This window comes from Ursus arctos, unplaced genomic scaffold (assembly GCF_023065955.2).
Source record: "Ursus arctos isolate Adak ecotype North America unplaced genomic scaffold, UrsArc2.0 scaffold_11, whole genome shotgun sequence".
In the NCBI taxonomy this organism is placed as follows: Eukaryota; Metazoa; Chordata; class Mammalia; order Carnivora; family Ursidae; genus Ursus; species Ursus arctos.
This window is the reverse complement of record NW_026622775.1, coordinates 13,608,162-13,630,858: the sequence shown is the minus strand read 5'-3', so window position 1 is coordinate 13,630,858 and position 22,697 is coordinate 13,608,162. Positions and strand designations below refer to the sequence as shown.

Sequence of the window (22,697 nt, the reverse complement as noted above, 5' to 3'; positions counted from 1 at the left end):
TGAAGCTGGGTGAATAAATACGGTCACTAGAGAGGAATACTGTGATATGAGGAATACTGTGAAATCATGAGACACTTTTCAGAACGCACTCTACACAAGCGGTTTACTCCACTTTGATTCTCCTTGGAGCTATCTCCGTGACGCCTGTGAGCTCTGTAGTAACGTCACACCGTAGCAGACTACAAGAGGGGTATTAAGGACACAGCTGAAGGATTGCTGCCAAATTTGCAGAATTCCCTTCCTGTCTTAGGTGACAGCTGGGTTTCCGCTTTTCAATGGCACTATAGTCCCAAGTACAGTAGGACCATGAATATGCTTCAGCTTTGCTGAGAATGCTGAGAAAGCCTTCATTTGTCTGTGTGGTTCTGAGTTTCTGCAGCCCTGAGAATTTCTCCACTTAGATGCATTTTTGTTTAATATGCTTACCATTTTCAAAGTTTTGACAGCATAATTTTTGGTTCAGAGTTAGTAATGAGTTAATTCTTGTACTGCTGTCTAGAAGAGGCCCATGTCCTTGATTTGCAGTGCTTCCAGGGTGAGACCTCTTTGCTGTGGATTCTGCATGTTGCTCCTTCACCCTTGGCACCCTTGATCTGTGTTTATAGTGGCCTTAGCAGAAGTTATTCGTGTCCCAGGAATTTCACTCTGAAGGTGTGGAGTTGATCTGTGACAAACAGTTTACATTGGTGTTGATGGTGGAAGGCAGTTGGCTAATGGATAATTCATTATTCAGCCCCAGCCATAATTCGAAGAATCAAAATCGTGTCTCATAGCTTTTTGTGGAAGGAGTCACAATAGGAACGTGCATTCTGCTGTCTGAGTCCTACCTCTTTAAACATGCATCTGTAAAAATGACACCTTATAGCAGTATTTCTTAAAGCCTGTTTAACCACAGAACCCTTGAACAGTTGCAATGTAGCAATGGAAAACCACGAGGTGGCCATGAAATATAATCATGCTTGGACTGAAGCTAAAAATAGAAAAAATAGCCTCATAGATAAGTCAGCTGTAAGAAGTGGTCAACATTTGATTCACTTTTTAAACTTTGTGAACGAATGATATAAATCTGAGAATTCAGTTATTTTATTACTAACAATATAGCACATTCGTGTATTTAAAGTATAAAACAAGATCCACAAGTTAAACCAGGGATTCTCAATCAGACCACAAATACCAGTGAGAGTGTGTTTGCTGCCTATATATAGATGTTCAATCGCACAGCATCTCTTCCTGCATCAGCCCATCATTCATGTTACTTTCTTGAATGTGGCACAGCATTTATTGATGATAAGATATTAACACATAATAATCAGAACTGTATAAATGTGTTTGGTGTTCTCCTTATATATGAAAACTAGATACTATCCGGTATCTAGAATGGATTGTGTATTAGGGTTCTTCAGAGAAATATATGTGTGCGTGTGTATATTTATGTATAATATATATAATATGTAAATATATATATATGAGAAGAGGATTATTACAGAAATTAACTCACACGATTATGGAGGCATAGAAGTTCTACAGTCTGCCTGCTGCCTGCAAGCTGGACAACCAGGAAAGCTAGTGGTGTAATTCAGAGTCTGAAGGTCTGAGAATTGGGCAGCCAATGGTGTAAGTTTGATGTGGGTTTGAGTCCAAAAGCCTGAGAACCAGGAACTTCAATGGAGGCCAGGTGAGCAGAAGAAGGTGGATATTTCAGCTTTAGCAGAGGGAGTGAATTTGTCCTTCCTTTGCCTTTTTGTTCTGTTCAGGCCCTCAGTGATTTGGATGATGCCAACCTGCATTGGTGAAGATCTTTGCTCAGTTTATTGAATCAAATGGTAATCTCTTTGGAGACATCCTTAGACACATACCCAGAAATAATGTTTTACCAGCTATTTGGGGATTCCTTAGCTTAGTCAAGTTACACTTAAGATTGACCATCACGGATTGCCTTGAACACCTAGTTTCATTACGGAAGCCTTAGGATTCCCCAAGAAGTCCTGTCAAAGGATTTATATTGTCAAAACACTCCCCTTTCTCCCAAGTCAACTGGAATGCAAAACTTAGGCCTCTGTTCTGTGTCCAAAGGACAGCCACTCCATGTATACCATGATTTCAAGGGAGAAGACTTGCAGGCCTTTAGGGAAGGGTCTCATTGCCATTCATGCGGCCTTCACCATGTAGCTACTGTTCTTCCTGCCCTGATGACTTCGTTCCTCCTTTTGTATTCCTTATCTAGATAACTCAGTCTCTGTCATCTCTCATTTTGCACGTCTCAGTTTGTCAAGATGTGTTTCTAAAGAAATATGAGCTCTCTCAGATGAATTTCCTATGAATAAAATGAATTCCAAAATGAATTTTAGGAGAAAAAAGTAACACTAGCAGTTGTTTTAATCTTGATAAATCTACTAATCTGTCATGATCTAATTGTGCCCCATGGAACATAGTTTGGGAACTGCTATATCTCTCTTTGTTCAGTGGTCTAAAAATCTTTAGGGATTGTCTTAAAAATGCCACTCTGTGGAAGAAAACTAGCCTATAAATTGGCAAGACTACTATGTTGTTTTCTGTTATTTTTATTTTTATACAATTTTAAACTTAAGGAAAAGTTTTAAGAGTGGTATAAAAAACTTCTGTATATACTTTACCCAGAATCTCTAGTTGTTCGTGCTTTGCCCCATTTGCTTTATCATTTTCTTTTTCTATATGCAATGCATGTCAGTAATATGCGAATACTATTTTTCCTTCTTTTTTTTTTTTTTTAAAGATTTTATTTATTTTAGAGAGAGAGAGAGGGAGCAGGGGAAGGGACAGAGGCAGAGGGAGAGAGAGAATCTCAAGCAGACTCCATGCTGAGTGTGGAGCCTGATGAGGGGCTCAATCTCAAGACCCTGAGTTCATGACCTGAGCCAAAATCTTGAGTCTGTCACTCAACTGACTGAGCCACCCAGGTGTCCATATGCGTACTGTTTTTCTGAACCACTTAATAAGTTGGAAACATTTTTACTAAATATGTCAGTGAATATTTTCTAACAATATTCTTTTATACAATTATAATACATTTTTCAAAATCAGGAAATTTTATGATACAATGCTATTACCTATTAGTCCATAGTCAAATTTAGTCTTTTGTCCCATTAATGGTCTTTATGGTTATTTTTTCCTCTGATCAAGATCTAATCCTGAATTACATAATGCATAAGCTTGTCATGTCTCTTTAGTCTACTTTAAATTTGGAATAGTTTCTTGGTGTTCTTTATCTTTCTTGACATATTTTTGAGAGTACAGGCTAGTTGTTTTGTAGAATGGCTTTTTGAGGAGATTCAAGTTAGGTTACTTTGGGCAGAAATACCACAGATGTCAATGTTGAGACCTTGTCTGGTTTTCCAAACAACTGTAGGTCCTTTACTTCTACACCAGCTGGGTGTCCTACAATCCAGTTCAATTCTGATGCTAACTATTAGTAGCATCTAGTAACTACCTTCTGACACTATACTGTTACCAGTTAGCACAGACTTCACAATCTAAAGACTCAGTCCCGCTAGATTATCCCCAGTTCCCAGTTCAGATACCAGCCACAAACACGGTCCCCAGGCTACTCACATTTATCTCCACAGGTTCAATAATTTGCTAGAATGACTCACAGAACTCAAGGAAGCACTATATATTTATTATCTTAATTTTTAAAATTTATTTATTTTTGCAAGATAGAGCACGTGCCTGCATGAGCACAAGCGGGGGTGGGGGGTGAGGGAGGGACAGAAGGAGAAACAGACTCCCTGCTGAGCAAGGAGCCCATTGCAGGTCCTGATCCCAACACCCTGGGATCATGACCTGACCTGAAAGCAGACACTTAACCGACTGAGCCACCCAGGCCCCTAAGGAAGCACTATATTTACAATTACAGTTTTATTATAATTGATACAATTTAGGAACACCTAAATGGAAGAGATGCATTAGGGCAAAGAATGGGAGGTGGGGGAGACAGAAATTCCATGCCCTTTCCAGGGAGTGCACCACCATCCTAGACTTAGATATCTTCACCAACCCAGACACTCCTCCAAACGTCATTGTTCTGAGTTTCTTTTTAATCAAGGTTTCATTATGTAGGCATGATTGATTACATCTGTTGGCCATTAATGATTAATTTCAATCTCTACCCCCTTCTCCATTCTCTAGAGGTCAGGGGTAGGGCTCAAAGTTCTAACTCTCTAATAAGTTGTTTGGTTTTTCTGGTAGTCAGTCCCCATTTGGAAGCTGTCTGGGGCCCACTCCCCTATTACTCATCTCATTAGCATGAAGTCAAGTATGGTTGAAAGGGGCTTGCTATGACTATCAAAGACTTTCCTGTTTCTCATGGAATTACAAGGGTTTTAGGAGTGCTGTGCCAGGAACCTGGAAAAAAGACTAAATATATATTTTATTAAATACCCATAATATTCTCAGCATATGTTATCAGGAAGCATGTGAAGTTGATGCTGATGATGTTAATTCTGAAAACTTGGTTAGCAGTGTCCACTAGGTTTCTCCACTATGAAGTTACAATTTTCCTATTGTAATCAATAAATATCTTATGGTGAGATACTTTGATATTGTGTAAATATTCTATTCTTCATGAACCTACATTTACCAGTTTAAGTGTCCACTGATTTTCTAACTCCATCATACCGTCTATATTTTGTAGTTGGCATTCCATGGAAGAAGACTTTACCTTCTTGATTGATTGATTGATTGATTGATTCATTCATTCATTCATTCATTTATATCACTGTGGACTCATGGATTTTTATTTTGTGTAATGAGTTATGATCTGTTATTATCTTTATTTATTCAGATTCTCAAATTATATAAGATTGGTTAAGTTCCTGTGTCTTTTTCATATGTCATTGTCACTCTGGGCTTTCTCACTTCCTTGTGGTCTGAAAGTTCTAATTGGCTTAACAATATGTTCCATGCCCATCTTATACTTTCCCCCTCCTAGCCCTAGAATCATTCTTTTTCCCAAGGAACTCAGGTTCCTTTCATTGGAGGGAATGGTAACCAAGATAGAAACTAAGATGTGAGCACTAGACATATTTATTGCTTGTGGTATGTGTTTGCTATCAGTATGTCAGTAGACAGAGCTAGGAATAAAATATATAAATACACACATGCCTATATTTTATTTATTTTTTATCTACTTCCTATATTAATAACGATGAATCTTACTGATACCTCCAGTTTCAATCTAACACCTCAAAGTGCATTTTGTTTTTCTTCCTTCTTTTTCTATTGGGTTGTTCCTTCTCCAAAAATGAAGACCCAGGCTTCCTTATTCTTTACATATTTGTGCATATGTTCAAGCCAAGTTCCAAGCTCTTGAACCCTTTGTGCACATTCTGTTAGCTTTCCCTTCAGGCTGAACAATTTCCATTAGCACTTCTTGTAGTGTAGACCTGGTGGTGACAAATTCAGTTTTAGTTTATCTGAAAATGCCTTTATTTTGCCTGTATTCTTGAAAGATATTTTCGCTGGATAGACAATTCTCAGTTAATGGTAGTTTTCTTTCAACATTTTAAAAGAGTTTTCCTACATTTTTTGATCTTCCTTTTTCCCATAAGAAGTCCACTATCCTTTGTATTTTCCTCTTATAAGTTTCTTGCTATCTATCATTTTCATACTATATGGGTAAGTTCAAGGTTTTCACTAACTTCGGGAAAATTTTGGTCTGTGTCTTTATTTTTCCACTCTATTCTCTTTCTTCTCTTTGGCACTCTAATTATATATATGTTAAACTACTTGATATTGTCCCAAAAAACACCAAGACTCTGCTAACTTTTTACAGGGTTATTTTTCCCCTCTCAGTCTTTCCGATTAAATATTTTCTGTCAATCTGTCTTCGGGTTCACTGACCTTTTATTCTGTTGTTTCTAATGTGCTGTTAAGTCCATCAATGAACTTCTCATTTTAGACATTGTACTTTTCAGCCCTGGAGTTTCAATTTGGGTTTTTAAAAAAAATTTTTGTTCTTCGCGGTTTCCCATCTGTTCATTATTACCCTCATTTTCTTTTAAACCCTTAAGTACATTTATAATAGCTGCTTTAAAGTACCTGCCTGTTAATTCCACATCTGAATCATCTTGGGGTCATTTTCTATTGACTACTTTTTCTCCTCACTGTGGGTTGCAATTTCCTGTTTTCTTCACATATGTTGTGAGTTTTGATTGTATGCGGGACATTGTACAGGTTTTCTTGCAGGGCATTTGGATTTATACAGTCTTTCTTTAAAATTGGGCTGACGTTTTTTCTTCCAGGCAGCTCAATTACTGAAAGCTCTTTTTGGTCAGGCTTGGTGTTATCGTTCGGGTGAATTTTGAATTCGGTCTTAGGGAATGCCCCCCTCAAATCTAGGGAATGGTCCTTACTCCTAAGGACTGGCTTTTCTGTGTCTCAACTGAACGCCTGAAGTGGAATGGCTGAGCTGGAACTCCAGTGTCTACAGACCTTTCCCTAATTGGTATCACCATTCTGCTTTCAGCCTTCAACACGCAATTTTTAGCTGGTTCTCTTAGAGTCTTGCCCCATACATGTTTGAAGTGAACAGCCATTCAGTCTTCTGCCACTCCTTTTCTCTCTCCCCGTAATCCCCCAACATAGCTCTCTTATTAGGTACTTTGCCTTGCAGATTTTAGCCACCTGAGAAGCCCTGAATTCCTTTCAGTTCCATTTGGAACCATTTGGAACCATTGCTACACTTGGCAATTGCCTGCCTTCTTGCCAGCAGGAAAATGCCCCCAGGAAGAAAGCCAGAGTGGTTGTCCTGTGTATTTCCCTTTTTCGTGGTCTGTGGTTTAGTTGTCTCATATATTTGGTCTAGTCTTATAGTTTTCAGTAGGAGGGCAAGTGTGATACCAATTGCTTTATTTTAGCAAGCGGATATCCAAGGCTTATGTTTTTTTGGGTTTTTTTGTTTTTGTTTTTTTTAACACCGTCATGTTCTCGTAAACAGTGAAAGGAATAATCACAGTAATAGTACTGCTCCATTTTTTCTTTGGTGTTTCCTGGACCTAAAATGGTTAAAAGTTCTTTATGTGTATTGCCTTTGCACTGAGTGCATTGTTAGGAAAAGTCTTTGAGATGCCAGAATTCACCTACAGTGATTTTGAAGCGTACATTACTCCCACCTCCTTCAATGAAATGGAATCCAGGGCTGCTGTTGATTTTAAATTCCTAGTATGCCCCCCAAAGCTGTGAAAGCCCTATTAATTTCAGTTTGTTAAACTCTATTGCTTTAATTAGATAGTTAAGTCCTCGGGGCACCTGGGTGGCACAGCGGTTAAGCGTCTGCCTTTGGCTCAGGGCGTGATCCCAGCGTTATGGGATTGAGCCCCACATCAGGCTCCTCCGCTATGAGCCTGCTTCTTCCTCTCCCACTCCCCCTGCTTGTGTTCCCTCTCTCGCTGGCTGTCTCTATCTCTGTCAAATAGATAAATAAAATCTTTAAAAAAAAAAAAAGATAGTTAAGTCCTCTTCTTTATAAATTGGTCTTGTAATTCAAATATTCATTAACAAAATAATTTCTGAGGATGGGTTTTTATTCATATTTTGATTTTTAGCTTGTAGAATTATTCACTATATGAGTTATTAATTGTTTACTTCTTTAATTCATCAATATTCAGTGTCCTATCTTCCTTTTTAGTATGTTATTTAAGAACAATTTTTTAAAATATATTCGGCCAGCATTTTCTCTGTGTCTCAATATAACTTTGAGCATGTTTGCAAAAAAAAAAAGCAAAAATGCAGTAGTATTTATTTATAATATAAAATATTTATACTGATTTTCCACCATTTTATAACTTTTCGTTTGAAGTTGTCTTCAATGCTAAGTTTGGCTCTCCTGGGAAAATTGGCCTCATTTCTGATCCCAGTTGATGGAATCTACTGTAATCATTTTACTTCATTCACAGCTCTGGCTTTGCATGACTTTGGACTAATTAAAAAAATAAATAAATGACCTTCAAAGATGAGGGTTTTTCCAGTGTGGCTATTCCATATTCTCTGAAGGGAATTCCAAAAGCAGAGTTTTTAAAACAGTGTTGCTATTATTAGGTTGAGCATGTAACTTCCCAAGGCTTTTGCTTTGAGGGGACCAACACTCCTTCAAATGTTTATGTTCTGGTATGTTTGTTTCCATTCTAATCTTATCTCATATAGTAGTATCTGTCCGTTTCCTCTAGTACGTCTTCCTTCTTACCTACAGTGTTTGTTTTAAACTATAATAAGTTAAGAACAATCACATTTGATAACTGTGATATCATTTGTTAATGAATTTCTTCATTTATTTAACAAATGCTTTTGAGTTCTTGTGCTAGTATCGGGAATACAGCGAAGGACCAAAAAAAGCCCCTCCTAGAGTTTGCAACCTAACTTTAATCTTCCCAATCTAAAGTTCAAGGGAAGATAGCCTCTACCGTTCTTTCTTTAAACCACATTTAGAACCTTCACAACTCTCAGAAGTCCTTTGTGATTATTGGATGTGCATGGTGTCCTTTGTAAAAGGGAAAAGAAACACAAAGATTAAGGAGTTGTTTACAGTCTGATTGAGGCCATGCAGCTTTTTTATGCCCGCATACACACGAAAATATTTAAAATTCTTAGGAACACCTGGGTTAGAAGAACAGAATACTGAGGTAATATATAAACAACCATACGAGGGAAGTAAAGTCAGTGTTAGGTTGTTTTGGAGTGGATAGGTTTTATAAGGAAAAGCTTCAGAGCAGAGACGCTTTCCTTTGGATGGCACAGAAGAATCCGATAGTGCGACGGGAACAGGCGAATTGTGTTACAGACGCAGAGCTGCCACTTTTCCGTGAGTCTAAGGAATGCTGCCTAAGTTGGTTATTAATATTCTGAATTTCCTTTATTTCTGAACGTTTGTTTGAGTCTGTATTATTTTGTTTCTCATGAACACTAGCTACTAAAAGACATAAATTTATCTTTGTCAAAGATGATATGTCCTTACATGATTTGATGTCTTTCCAATGATGAAATTGTCATTCAGAGCAATAAGGTAAGTTGAAGGTTAGATTTTTCTAATCTTATAAATCAGAAAAATCAAATCAATCTTTGAACAGGTCAGTCATTAAATTGAATTTCTTTTTCCTTACTAGGATCCTCGGTTCAATGCAGAAGTTGACCAAATTACAGGCTACAGGACACAGAGTATTCTTTGTATGCCAATTAAGAATCATAGGGAAGAGGTAAGCCAATTTTCCATTTTATAAAGGTCATTTGGAAACATTTTCTTTTTGAAAAAAAAGTTTTACTTTGCATACTTGTGAAATAATACTATAGTGACAAGTTAACTGCAAAGTGCCTAAATGTTTTGCTTGTTTTTTCTTTTTTTTTTAGACTTTAGATAGGATTATTTAGACTTTAGATAGGGCTGAATCTTGATAGAGACTTTACTTTGACTTAGAAATAGATTTCACACATTTCCTTACTTCACCCCCTATCACCATCCCAAGACTTTTTTTTATCCCAAGATACATAGATGTGGTTGTGGCTGGTATCAATTTATTTCATATTATATTAGAAGTGTCTGAATAATGCTCATTTCCTAAATGGTTATTCAATGTGTTATTAGCTGATTTTGGGGGGGATTCAAAATGAAGTTTCGAAAACATGAAAATTGTAGTTAATTCCAAGTAAATTTCACTGTGAAGTTATAACAAGCAAATGAAATGTTTGGGCTCATATTTCACCTAACTAGAAGTTTGGATTCTGTTTGCAGTGAATTCCCTCTTCATTCACACTTATTTGAAAAAAAAAAAAAGTTAATAAATTATCAATCAAATTGCATGTTTCAGTTAAATGCTCTCAACTCTGGCTGCACATCACAAACAACTGAGGAACTTCTAAAATATTACCACTTAAATCTGAAACTCTAAGAACAGAGTGTACACACTGGTATATTTTTTTAAAGCTCTCCAGATAATTCTGAAGTGTAGCCAGGGTTGAAAATCCCTACTCTAAGTGAAAACACATAGATTGAAAGCGCCCATACCCGGGGATCTTAACCTTGGCTGCACATGTTGTAATCACCCGGGAAGTATTTAGAAATTTTAATGCCCAGGCTTCACTTTAAAACATAGTCTCTGGAGTCGGGACCCAAGCATCAGTATCTCAAAGCTCCCAGGTGATTACAACATGCAGCTAGGTTCGAGAACCACAGAACCACTGCCAGAGATTCTAGAAGCACTTGGAGGATTCTACTTGACTTACATTCACATTCGGACATCTTTCTTTTCTCTCCTCCATCCAGTCCTTTACAAAGTCCCATTGATTTTCTTCTGTTGAAGTTTTTCTCGCTTCAGTTCCTTTCCTTTCTTACCCACTGTCATAATTCAGATATTTAGTAACGCTTGGCCTTTTGAAATATTTTCGTCAGAGGTTTCTGTATTTGCAGCCAGTTTCCCTCCACTCCAGCCAGCTATATGCCCTGGAAATTTTCCTAAAACACAGCCTTCTAAACCAGTGTGCCTAAAACATTAATGTGCACATGAATCGCATGGGGATTTTGTAAAAATGCAGTTTCTGAATTCCATAGGTCTGGGTGGGACCTGGGATTGTTTTGTAACAAGCACCAAGTTGATGCTGACACCCGAGTCTGTGGATCACAATTTGACTGATAGGATCCTAAATGAGACCGTTCTCAGTAGTCTAAAATAAATTCTCAGTGCCTTAGAGTTACTACATGGTTCTTTAAGGGGAAAGTTAGAGTCAAAGTCATTAAAAATACCTGTAGTTAAAACATGATTATGAGATTAATGAATTCATTGGTTAGTTAATTAGGTGGATGAATAAGTAAAATAGAAAAGACCATCCATGGATAAATGATGAGGTTGCCAGATAAAGCAAATTAAAAGCATGCCCCGTGCAATATTTGGGACATAGTTATGCTAAAAATTATTTGTTACTCATCTGAAGTTAAATCTGACTAGCCTTCCCGTATTCTATCTGGTAACCTTAGTTATAAGCCAAAGGCTGTGATTCTGTGCACTTGACAGTGTTCAGCTTCCAGTTAGTTAAGTGTATGGTGAAATCGTGCCCCGAAAAACAGCCTCTTACTGGCCAAGAGACCCAGCCTGAATCATGCTCTGATTAAACTTCTCTTTCTAAACAGTGCAAACAGTCTTACCGACACTGGGGACTGGGGGAACCCATGAGAATGTGCAACAAAATCACCAGGGCGACGTGCGTGGGATTGCCCTTCTGTAAGAGAGTAACCGCAGGACATTTGTGTTTCTCTCTTTATGACAGCCTGTGAGGGTGATTTAAGTTAAACAAGCAACAACAACCCCAGCTGTTTTGAGGTATAATTTCACAGGATAAAATTCACCCATTTTAAGTGGACAGTGTGATGAATTCTGACAAATGTGCACATGGTCATGTAACCACCGCTGTAATCAGGATACAGAACATTTCTGTCGCTTCAGATATTTCCCTGTACCCCTAGCAGTCGACGTCTTCACCCTCCCTCAACCCCGGACCCCTACCAATCACCAGTCTGTTTCTGTCTCTATTGTTTTTGCCTTTTCTAGAATGTCATATAAATGAAAGCCTCCTGTATGTAGTCTTGTGTCTGGCCTCTTTTACTCAGGACCATGTTTGTGAGATTTGGCCATGTTGTTGCATGTGTCAGTAATGTGTTCCTTCTTACTGGCTAGTGATTTATTCCATGGTGTGAATATGCCAGTGTGACTTTTCATTCATTCTTCAGTGGATAGGCTCTTGAGTTGTTTCCAGTTTTATGAAACAAGCCACTGTTATGAAAGAAGCCACTGTCAGTGTTTGTGTACGGGTCTTTGTGTGGACATAATGCTTTCATTTCTCTTGGGTAAATATATAGGAGGGGAATTGCTAGGTCATATGGTAGATGTTTGTTTAATTTTATAAGAAACTTCAAAGTCTTTCCCAAAGTGTCTGCACCGTATGCATTCTTACCTGCAATATATGAGTTCCAGTTCCTTCATGTCCTTGGCAACATGTGGTATGATCAGTTTTTAAAACTTCTAGCTGTTTTAGTGGGAATGATTTGAATTTTTTTTTTTTATTTGAGAGAGAGAGAGAGCACGAGCGGGGGTGAGGTGCAGAGGGAGAGGGAGAAGCAGACTCCCCGCTGAGCAGGGAGACCGATGCAGAACTCGATCCAGGATCCTGGGATCATGACCTGTGCCAAAGGCAGATGCTTAACTAAGCCACCCAGGCGCCCCTGGATAAGTTGAATTTGATTACATGAATATATAACCCCACTCTCAGCCATGGACTGTCCACTCACTTCCAGATACGATTAAAGTGGGTCCAGCTGCAGGTCCCAGATTCCGATTGCCCAGAGCTCCGCCTAAGATTCCTGCTGGGCTCCTGAGCATCCTTGGTCCGCCTGCCTCCATGTTCCCGCATCCTCTCCTGCTGTCTCTGCTTTACCTCTAATGAGTAGATAGGAAGCCAGGGCTCTTCACTGGTCTCCACAAAAGTTCACTCACACCAGGCATTTCATGGGACAAAGAAGCCTTCAGTAACCTCACTGGAGACTTAGTCACGTCACTGAAGGGAGGGTTTCCAAACACCAATTTTTAAAGGCCTTGCTGACTCTCCCCATTCTCCACCTTCTCCCACCTGCTCCCTCCCCCCCAACATTTGTCACCACTCTGTTCAAAATTATTTCCTGTGAGTATTTTCTTCAGAGCAAAGGAATGAAGAGAAGCAGAAGAATAGACATACTCTGCTGTGGTTAACAAAAAGAAGAAAAGAAAAGAAAAGAAAAAAAAAGAAAGAAAGAAAGAAAGAAAAAAGAAAATTATTTGGCTGACAAAGAACGAAGGCCACCAAGAAGGTGCAATATACAACTTTCAGAATTATTTCTAAGTTACAGCTATGTAGACACACCCAGGGCAGTGTTTACTTTGGTAAGAAAAGAGTACATACAGAAGTACTCTTTTTCTCACAAACTTTTTGAGATTAAGATGAAGAGGCGTAAATAAGGCTTTTGGGAGCAGTTGCTAGGACTGCTCGCTCTGGGCTTGAATCTCGTCTTTACCACTTATTGATAAGTAGCCAGCATGGAATTGGTTAATCCCTTTGGTCCTCCGTTTCCTCATCTGCAAACTGGGTGTTATAAAAGGACCTACCTTGTTGTGAAGGACAGATGCATTCGTGTATGCTGAGGGTTTACCATAGTCCCGGCATGCTGAAAGTGATCAATAAATGTTATTTTTTAAAGGGAGACAGAGAACTAACAACTTTTATGAGAGATAAGGCACGATAAAATTATATGAAGAGGTCCTCAGCGCCATAGGATAACCAGCCATCTAGGCTCAAATGATAACCAGTGCAGTCCCTGACTTAACTGATCATTACCCTCTAACTTTCAATTTAAAAAGAAAAATACTTTTGCTCAGAAATGAAGCAGAATGGATTTGGTGCTTTCCCTTTGTGTTATTCCAACTGTATTGAGTAAGCCAATACCGAGTCCACCTAATTACCAGGGAACCTAAAATGAAGTGTGATTTATGAACAATCGGTAAATAGTTTATTTTACTGATTGTTTACAAAATGTCCTGGAACTTCTTAATGACCCCTTAAGACATAGGCACTGACTCTGGAAACCTGCTTGAATGCAGAAACTGAATATTGAATAGTACAGTCTGAACTATAACATAGTCCAGGAAATTGAGGAAGAGTTTTAAGATTCAGTGAAATATATAATCTCCTCATTTCCCTCCTCTTCCTGTGAAGTATTCCAACTGATTAAAATTTTTCAGGAGTCCTTTCATTAATGTTTTAATCTTAAGTGTAATAGATATAACAGTGCCTTTTTAGGAATGAGAATCACAGATATCATTAAACTTCTCCGGCAGAAATTTTTCAAAGAATCGTAGCGGGTAAGTTTTTACAATCTTTCCCTTTCCTGCTCCCTTCCAGGAGAATGGGGTTAATGGGCAAAGTGGGGGAAAAAAACCAGAGAAGCTTGAGGAGGCTAAAATAATTTATTTTGGAAAGGTCAAAGAGCTATTGGCTAGAGAAAAATAAATGAAGACAAGAAGAGGAAGGGTCAAGGGAGAGAAGAGAGCCAGCCCAGGCTGTATATGAGAGTGGTTTGAAGACGGTGGGGTAGGACCTTGGAAATAACTGCTGTCCCATGGAAACTATTCCAAGGGCCTGGCCTATTAATCCATTTCATCTTCCTAGCAGCTATAGGAGGTAGTCATTATTTGTTCCTACTTAACAAATGAGGAAACAGACGTGGAACATTTAGGGAATTCACCCAAAGTCACGTAACTAAAAACTGGCAAAGCTGAGATTCAAATCTAGGCAACTTCTAAATGAAAGAAGTCAGACGGAAAAAGACAGATCCCATCTGATTTCACGTATATGCAGAATCTAGAAAACAAAATAAACAAAAAAATCAGAAGTAAATACAGAGAACAAACTGGTAGTTGCCAGAAGGGAGGAAGGTGGGAACAGGCAAAACAGGTGAAGGGGATTAGGAGGTAGAAACTTCCAGTTATAAAATAAATAAGAAAGAGAGATGAAAAGTGTAGCATAGGGAATAGAGTCAGCAATATTGTAATAACTATGTATGGTGACAGATGGTAACTGCATTTACCGCGGTGAGCATTTCATAATGGATGTAGTTGTCAAATCACTATGTCATGCACCTGAAACTAATATTGTAAACCAATGATGTCGTTGACTGTTCAACCACAACAACACAACTAGGCAGTCTGGCTATACGATAGTAACATGGGAAGGAGGGTTTCTTAAAATTCTGCTGTGGTTGATGACTGCATCCACTCTCTTCCCCCGCAGTTAAATTTTTTGGGGGCTGAGGGAGGTGGGGGGAGGTACACTGAGGTATTTCGTGTGGCTCCATGCAGAGGCAAGACTTGAGGGTGAAAACAAGCAGACCTGGCTGTATTCTGATGACTTTTAACGATAAGTGTTTAAACCACTCTGCAGACAGACTTTAATTTTAAAAAATTAAAAAAAAAAAAGGCTAGAGAAAGAGGGATCAGAGTCACATCCTCTATAGTATCTTAAGAGGCATCTGTGCAGTGAACAGGAGGAAATTTCCACCAGGGATAAAAGAGTTACAGCAGCGTGTTTCATATTAACCTGGGCCAGTGTGCTCCAGAGAAGAACCATGTTGGGCACGTGAAGCATAATGAGAAAAACTGCAGCAAATGTATGAGTTTTTAGGGCTGCTGTCAAATTTCTTTCAAACTTAATGCTTGATTTTTGGGACTTGGGCACTTGGACCACTTTTTATTTTTGTCACTTGGCATTAGTTATTTTTATAATGAGACAGTTCTTTAATGTTTCGTAAAGAAGTGCGTGGAAATTCAACTCTTTCTAACTCAGGTGACCTATATCTGAAATACTGCCCTTCCCTGAGGTATTGCTCATTATGACACGGTAGGGATACGTGTTCTTTTGTATTTGTAGGCATTGCACCGTGAAGTAGAGGCATTATTGTGAAATAATGCAAGTTCTTTGAAAAGTTCTTATTGATATGAGCTGGAGATTATACCCAAAAATGCCTTTTTTAAAAAAGATTTTATTTACTTATTTGAGAGAGAGAGAGCATGAGCAGTCGGAGAGGCAGAGGCAGAGGGAGAAGCAGGCTCCCCGCTGAGCAGGGAGCCCAATGTGGGACTCAATCCCAGGACCCTGGGATCATGACCTGAGCCGAAGGCAGATGCTTAACTAACTGAGACACCCAGGCACCCCTGGGTGACATCCAATAATGTCTTTCAGGCTGGGCTGAAACACCTGTTTTCTCTTGGTTGCATGTCAACTCTAGTTACTAAATAGAAATCTAATTTGGAATCAGATATTTTCCTCCTCTTTTTTTTTTTTTTTTTTTATTTGACAGAGATAGAGACAGCCAGCGAGAGAGGGAACACAAGCAGGGGAAGTGGGAGAGGAAGAAGCAGGCTCACAGCAGAGGAGCCTGATGTGGGGCTCAATCCCATAACGCTGGGATTACGCCCTGAGCCGAAGGCAGACGCTTAACCGCTGTGCCACCCAGGCGCCCCTCCTCCTCTTTTTGTTTTAGCGTCTTGATTTTATCATGCTTCATGATGTACCCATAATCCTTCAATGGGGATATAAGTTATAATAGAGGATACATGATAACTTTTTTTCAGAGTGATGAAGGAGCATTTTAGCTAACTATCTAAATTTATCTTCTTTAAAAAAAAATGAAGATCTTAGGGCACCTGGGTGACTCGGTTAAGCATCTGACTCTTGATTTCGGGGTAGGTAATGATCTCAGTGTCATGAGATTGAGCCGTATGTCAAGGCTCCACACTCAGCTCAGAGTCTGCTTGAGATGCTCTCTCTCCCTACCCTTCTGCCCCTCCCCCAGCTTGCTCGTGTGCATACGGTGCACTCTTTCTCTAAAATAAATGAATCATTAAAAAACAAAACAAAATGAACCTGAAAATCTTTTAAAAACCTAATCTTTTGAGTTTTTATGAGATAAATACTTTGATGAATCAAAGAAATTTAATGCCTGCTAAAAATCACAAAATGAAGCTTTAGTGGAATCAGATGTGTAATTCCAGCCGCAATTTGCAAACATAAATTTTTCTAGAATTTAAGTTATATGACCTTATCTGCTTGTTTTAAAGTAATCTCATTTTTTCCCTCTGAAGGCTCTTGTTTGGACAAGTAACTATTAAATCACTGCAATACGTAGAACCCTGGTCTAGGCAGTGAGGATATTTAAAAAATGAAGCAAGGAACATATTTGCCGGAATTTTTTTTTCAATTTCTAGATGTAGATCTTGTATACCAGACATTAACTATCAGTACATGGTAACAAGACAAATGTTTAATGAGTTCATTATTCAACTCACCAATTCGAAGGAAAAGACTGGATTTTGGGAGCTAGAGAAATTAGAGAGGAAAGATGCAAGCTGTGGTCTCATTTGACAGATTCTTGCTGTTTATCCCACAGCCCGAAGGGAGGCACATACGTGCTTTACATGAGGGGGTGGAGACAGAGTAGATGCTTGCCAATGATCTCGTGCTTAACTTTGACAAGTAAGCTTGAAACAGATAAACACTATGGCTTTACGCATAATTCTTCAGTTCTAAGTCAGGCCGGATGAAAATACAGCTACAAAAAGAAGCAGAGTTTAATTGCAGACTGTCAGTTGATTTAGATCGATTTTAGTCTTAAAGAATTGGCTAGGTATGTGGTTTAAAACACAACCCAACAACTTATAAAGTGTTCATTGCACTTATTCCCCTGCGATATTCTTTCTCGTAGCTTTGTTTTTAGAAACAAAACAAAAGTACTCCGCAAAGTTTCCGTTTGTTCTGAGCTTGGTGTCATAATGGTGATGATCTCTTCTCTTTGCTTTTCCACATTGCTCTTTAAATAATAAACAAGTGTATTTACAAAGAAGATGGTAACCACTTTCCTAAGGAAAAAACATTTGTTAAGAGCAGCAGATGGAAAACACAGGGCTAATAGGTGAAATCCCTGAGGCAACGCTGCTGATCCAGGACTGCTTGAGGCTGACGGTTACATTCACCATAGACTGTATTTCCCCAAATCTTATTTTTAATGCTCAGAAAATTTGGTTCAGACTGAAGGTTATGTTTTATTCAATATGAAGTTTATCTTCATTGATACTTTCAGGATAACTATTCCAGCACTTGTTGGAATGCATTACATTTTTTAATGTAATCATTTATAAATTTAATTTTGAGAAGTTTTATACAGGCCCTAAATAATGAATATTAGAGTCTGGAACAAGTTGCAGAGAAGCATAAACAATTTCTTTGTAGGATATCTAACCCAGAATTATATAATTCTGTCCTTGGATGGATCTTTAATTATTAAATAATTTTCATTTTTTTCATGCATTCTTAAAGAGTTAAGGTGGTTGTCAATGACATTGCTACTCTCAATAGATACAGGTGCAAACATCTGTGTTCACTTACTAAGAGCTAAGTTACATAGGTAAAATGCTTTATGTAAACTGTTAAAGTACTCTGTATTCCTTCTTATATCCTCATCTAAAAATCTCTACTTATTTCTCTACTACCAGAGAGTGGAAATGAATGGTCCAGACTTAAGAAAAAAATTTTTTAAATTTTTTTTTATTATTATTAAAGAAGATTTAGAGAACAAAGAACAGGGGTGCCTGGGTGGCTCAGTCTGTTAAGCACCTGCCTTCAGCTCAGTTCATGATCCCAGGTCATGACGGAAACCTGAGATCGAGCCCGGGACCCCGGGATTAAGCCAATGTTTGGCTCCCTGCTCAGGGGGGAGCTGCTTATCTCTCTGCCCTTTCTCCCACCCCAAACTCAGACGCTTGCGCTCTCTCTCTCAAATAAATAAAGCCAAAAAAAAAGAGCAAGAGATGATCTTATAAAATTTTTTGAATCCTGTTTTTCTTTTTTGCATCACTTCATAGCAGTGAAATAAAGTCAAAGGAACCTGGAGTTAGAATTCCAGATCTGTTTGATTATTACATATTATTTCATGATCGTCAGTATTGTATTCGTGGTCTTTTTCAACATGACAAATTGCCATAAGCATAGTGATTTTGAACACCAGACGGTACGTTCTCTCACAGTTGGTGTGGTTAAGAAATTCAGGAGCCGCTTTCTGGCCCGAGTGGCTCTGCCCCAGGTTCCCTGCAGGAGGCAGCACTCGGGATCCAGGCAGGGGGGCTGACGCATGCTTGAGTACCCACTTCCCAGGGAGCTCACTCACGTGGTTGTTGGTAGGAGGCCTCAGCTCCTGGCCAAGTGGGCCTCTCCACAAGGCGCTCGGTTTCCTCACTGTGTGGCAGAGAGTGAGCAAGGAGGAAGCCCCCAGTGCCTTGTCTGACCGAACCTCCAGAGTTGGTCACCTTCAGTTGGTGGTGTTCGGTGCTTTAGAAGCCGGGCATCGAGGCCAGCCCAGGCTCGTGGGGGGGGGGGGGGGGGGGGGGGGCAGGGATTAGGCTCCACCTCTTGAAGAGAGAAGTATCGAAGAATTTGAGGAGGTATTCTGAAACCACCAGCAGCACTAGAAGTTCTTTGAGGCTTTATTCTCTTTCCTTAAAACTGGCCAGATGATAAGAGAGGAATTCTGCTCGTTAATTAAAATTATTATTTTTCACTCTTTCATGTATTAAAAAATGACATGAACTACTAGAAGCAACATAGGCTGGGTTTAAACAAAGGCGGAGGGTTGGTATGTATACTGTGCCCAGTTGGCAAGAGTTAAAGGGAAGAAAAGAAGCAGAAATTTTTTTAAAAAGGGAAGACTGAGGAGAAACGAGGAAGATGTCTGCTTCGTCGGCTGTGGCAAATGATTGAGGCGTTAAGAGCTTCTGAAATGTTATGTCACAAATGCTGGTCTACATGAGATCACTGTTTGCATGTAATTTAAATGTTTTGTTCCATAATATCCACAGCAAGCGCTCACTGGCATATCCTTATGATCTCTCTGCACCATTGTTTTCTACGTCCATTCATGGGTAAGAAGCAGAGGGAATGTGTGTAGTCCTTTGGCACAGTGTTTGAGTATAAGCTGGAAGGAGGGAAGAGCTGGAGACGAAGCTGTGCAGGCCGGCAGAGGCGAGATCATGAAGAGCCCTCCAGTGCCATGCAGAGGGGGTGTGGAATTTATTTTTTGTTCAGGAAATATTTACTATTGTTGCGATTCCCTAAAGTAAAACATGCAACAGAAAGTAATGGTTTGTGGGGATCAAAACAATTAGCTCTCTTTTTTGGCTGTGTTCTTTTACTGTTGAATACCTTCTCCTCTCTCCTCGAATCTCAGTGCTGCCTCCCCACCCCACTTTCAGCTGGTGGCCTTGCTTATGATTTCAGTGAAAACCATTAGAAGCATACTTCTGTCAGAGAACTTACTCTGTCTCCCTTTCCCGCCCCTGCATCTGAGTCCCTATACGCTGGTCTCCCTTGTACTTCTAGGGACAAACTGGCCATGAAATGGCAAAGGTCAGTCTCACACTTGTGTACTGGATCTCTTTCCATGTCACCTACTCAAAGCCACATCTTGGCAGGTCCCCTCCTGCCCCCCATGTGCAGGATCACCAACATTTCTCTCTCTACCACATGGGTTCATCAGCATACAAATATGCTGTTATTTCTCCCATCTTAAAAGCAAAACACCCACCAGACCACACATCTGCTTTCAGAGACCACCTCATTTCTCTGATTGCCATCAGAGCGGTCTTTGAAAAGAGTTGTCCCTTTTTCCATTTCCTGCCACTCTCCCCTGAATGTACTCCATCCAAGACTTGGCCCTCACACTCTGTGGAAACCGCTCTTGGCAGTGTCCTGTGACTTCCACAGGGAGCCAGTGATCACTCCTTAGTCTCACCTTGCCAGGCCTGTCAGCAGCATGGGACATTGTTGGTGATCAGTCACTCCTCCAGGACAGTGTTTTCCCCTACTTTCCAGGACCTCAGTGTCCCCAGTTCTCCTCCTGCCTCTGGCTGCCTCCCCACCCCATTGGCTGGTGCCCACTCCTCACAGCAGTGCTACGCGGCTTGGCCCTGGACCCTTGTCTCTCTTCTGACTGCATGCACTCCTTTAGTGATTTTATCTACCCTCATGGCTTTAGGTACCATTTAGATGCCAACTGGACTTATATTGCAAGTGAACTGTTTCTTCAATTTAGACTCTTCTTTTCAGCTGCTTACTTCTCTGCCTCTGTCTGTCTAACAGGCCTCTTGAACTTAACATATCGGACAGCAAGCTCTGGATCTTCCCTCCCATCAAACCTGCTCCGGGCTCACCCCTGCCACACTTCACAACTTCTCTCATTCCAGCTCTTCACACGAGATTCCGTGAAGCCATCTCCGCCTTCTTTCTTTCTCGCACAGGAGAGCTGTAATTCATTAGTAAACACTGTTGGCTTTCCCTTCACTCACTGCTGGCACTGTACCCCACCACCCTGGTTCAAGCCACGACTATGCAGCACCAGAGTTACTATAGTAACCCTCTAGCTAGTGTCCCTGCTTCAAGCCTTTACCTCCCTGTAGTCTATTCTGAACACGAATTTTAGAAAACTCGTTAGATCTCATTACTCCCCTGTTCAGAACTCTCTCCTACCACCTCATCCCATAGAAACATTCCCCGTGGTCTGGCTCCTGATGCCTCTCTGATCTCACCTCCTATCATTCCACCCCTATCCTCTCCGGCACACTGGCAGTCCTGCCGTTTCTCAGTACATCAGGTCAGCTCCAGCCCCAGAGCCTTTGCACTTGCTGTTGCCTCTGTCTAGAAGTGTCTCCCCCCACCCCGCTGGCCCTAGTTGTCCACATGGTTCACTCTCTCATCTCTCTTGGGCTTTTACTCAAATGACATCTCAGTGAGACTCTCTTTAGCCATCCTTATTGAATTTCGGCCATTACTTCCATCCCTGCTCTGTTTTCTCCATAATATGTAAGCATTTAATAACCATCTGGCACACTACATGTTAACTTACTGGAGTATTTATCTTTCTCCTCACTCGACTGTACACTCCATGAGAGCAAGGTGAGACAAGAATGCTTCACAGAGATGGTGATGTTTAAATTGCATTTATGGTATGCAGTCATCTAGTTTACCTAAGAACTTCTTTTGCAGAAGGTTTTCTTTGCCATCTTGAAGCATGGTATCCAAAATAGATTGACAAGTTAAGGGATCTTGAGTAGAAATTTAATCAAGACTGTATGTTAAATAGCAGTAGGACTGGGAGCTTCAGGCTGATATTGTAGAGATCGGTAATAATACTTTTTGTTGGTATTATCATCCCCATTTTATTTTATTTTTAAAGATTTTATTTATTTGAGAGAGAGAGCACAAGCGGGGAGGGGGAGGGATGGTGAGAGGGAGAAGCAGACTCCCTGCTGAGCAGGGATCATGACCTGAGCCGAAGGCAGACACTTAACCAACTGAGCCACCCAGGCCTCTCATCCCCATTTTAGGTGAGGAAATATGGACCTGGTCAGGTACAGGAAATTTCCCAATATTCTATATCTTCTAAGTGGCAGAGCTGGGATTTAGACCCACATCATCTTTATTCTAAGGCTGCATTTTTCTTACCGTGAAGTAATTACCTTCTTTCCTCTTTATTAACAGTTGTGCCTGAAAAGCTACCAACCAACTCTTTTACTATTTTAGTTTTTGAAAATGCGTATTATGGACTGGAATAATATAATAATAAAATACAGAGTGGCAAACAATGATTCCGAATACTGTTAATTTCTTTGTGTATTATCTGGCGCAGCTGTGTGGAGGAGGACATGCCTTTTTTTTTGCTGGTGACGCCTACAGTTCAGAGTTTTGCTAGTGAGACTGTCTGCCTCTGAGCTTTCATACAGGCTTACCTTCTCGGGCTCATCTTCCATTTGAAGGAGAGGACACTTAGAGGTAAAATTATGTTTTGGCCATGGTGACGTAATAGACTGTATTCTCTATGGGACGGATTTGCCGAATGTGCAAAAAGGTGATCAACGTGGGGCGCCTGGGTGGCGCAGTCGTTAAGCGTCTGCCTTCGGCTCAGGGCGTGATCCCGGCGTTCTGGGATCGAGCCCCACATCAGGCTCCTCCGCTGGGAGCCTGCTTCTTCCTCTCCCACTCCCCCTGCTTGTGTTCCCTCTCTCGCTGGCTGTCTCTGTTAAATAGTTGAATAAAATCTTAAAAAAAAA

General features: G+C 40.0%; 1 protein-coding gene across 3 annotated transcripts in view; it reads left to right on the top strand.

Annotated features, from left to right (window-relative positions):
• The window catches only part of PDE5A (phosphodiesterase 5A), a 141,310-nt gene that overhangs the window by 23,892 nt on the left and 94,721 nt on the right, over positions 1 to 22,697 (top strand). For all 3 annotated transcript variants that reach the window (XM_026499250.4, XM_026499253.4, XM_026499252.4), the window contains exon 3: positions 9,135 to 9,224. In XM_026499250.4, the coding sequence (XP_026355035.2) occupies positions 9,135 to 9,224 (90 nt within the window). The remainder of the gene's footprint in view (positions 1 to 9,134; positions 9,225 to 22,697) is intronic.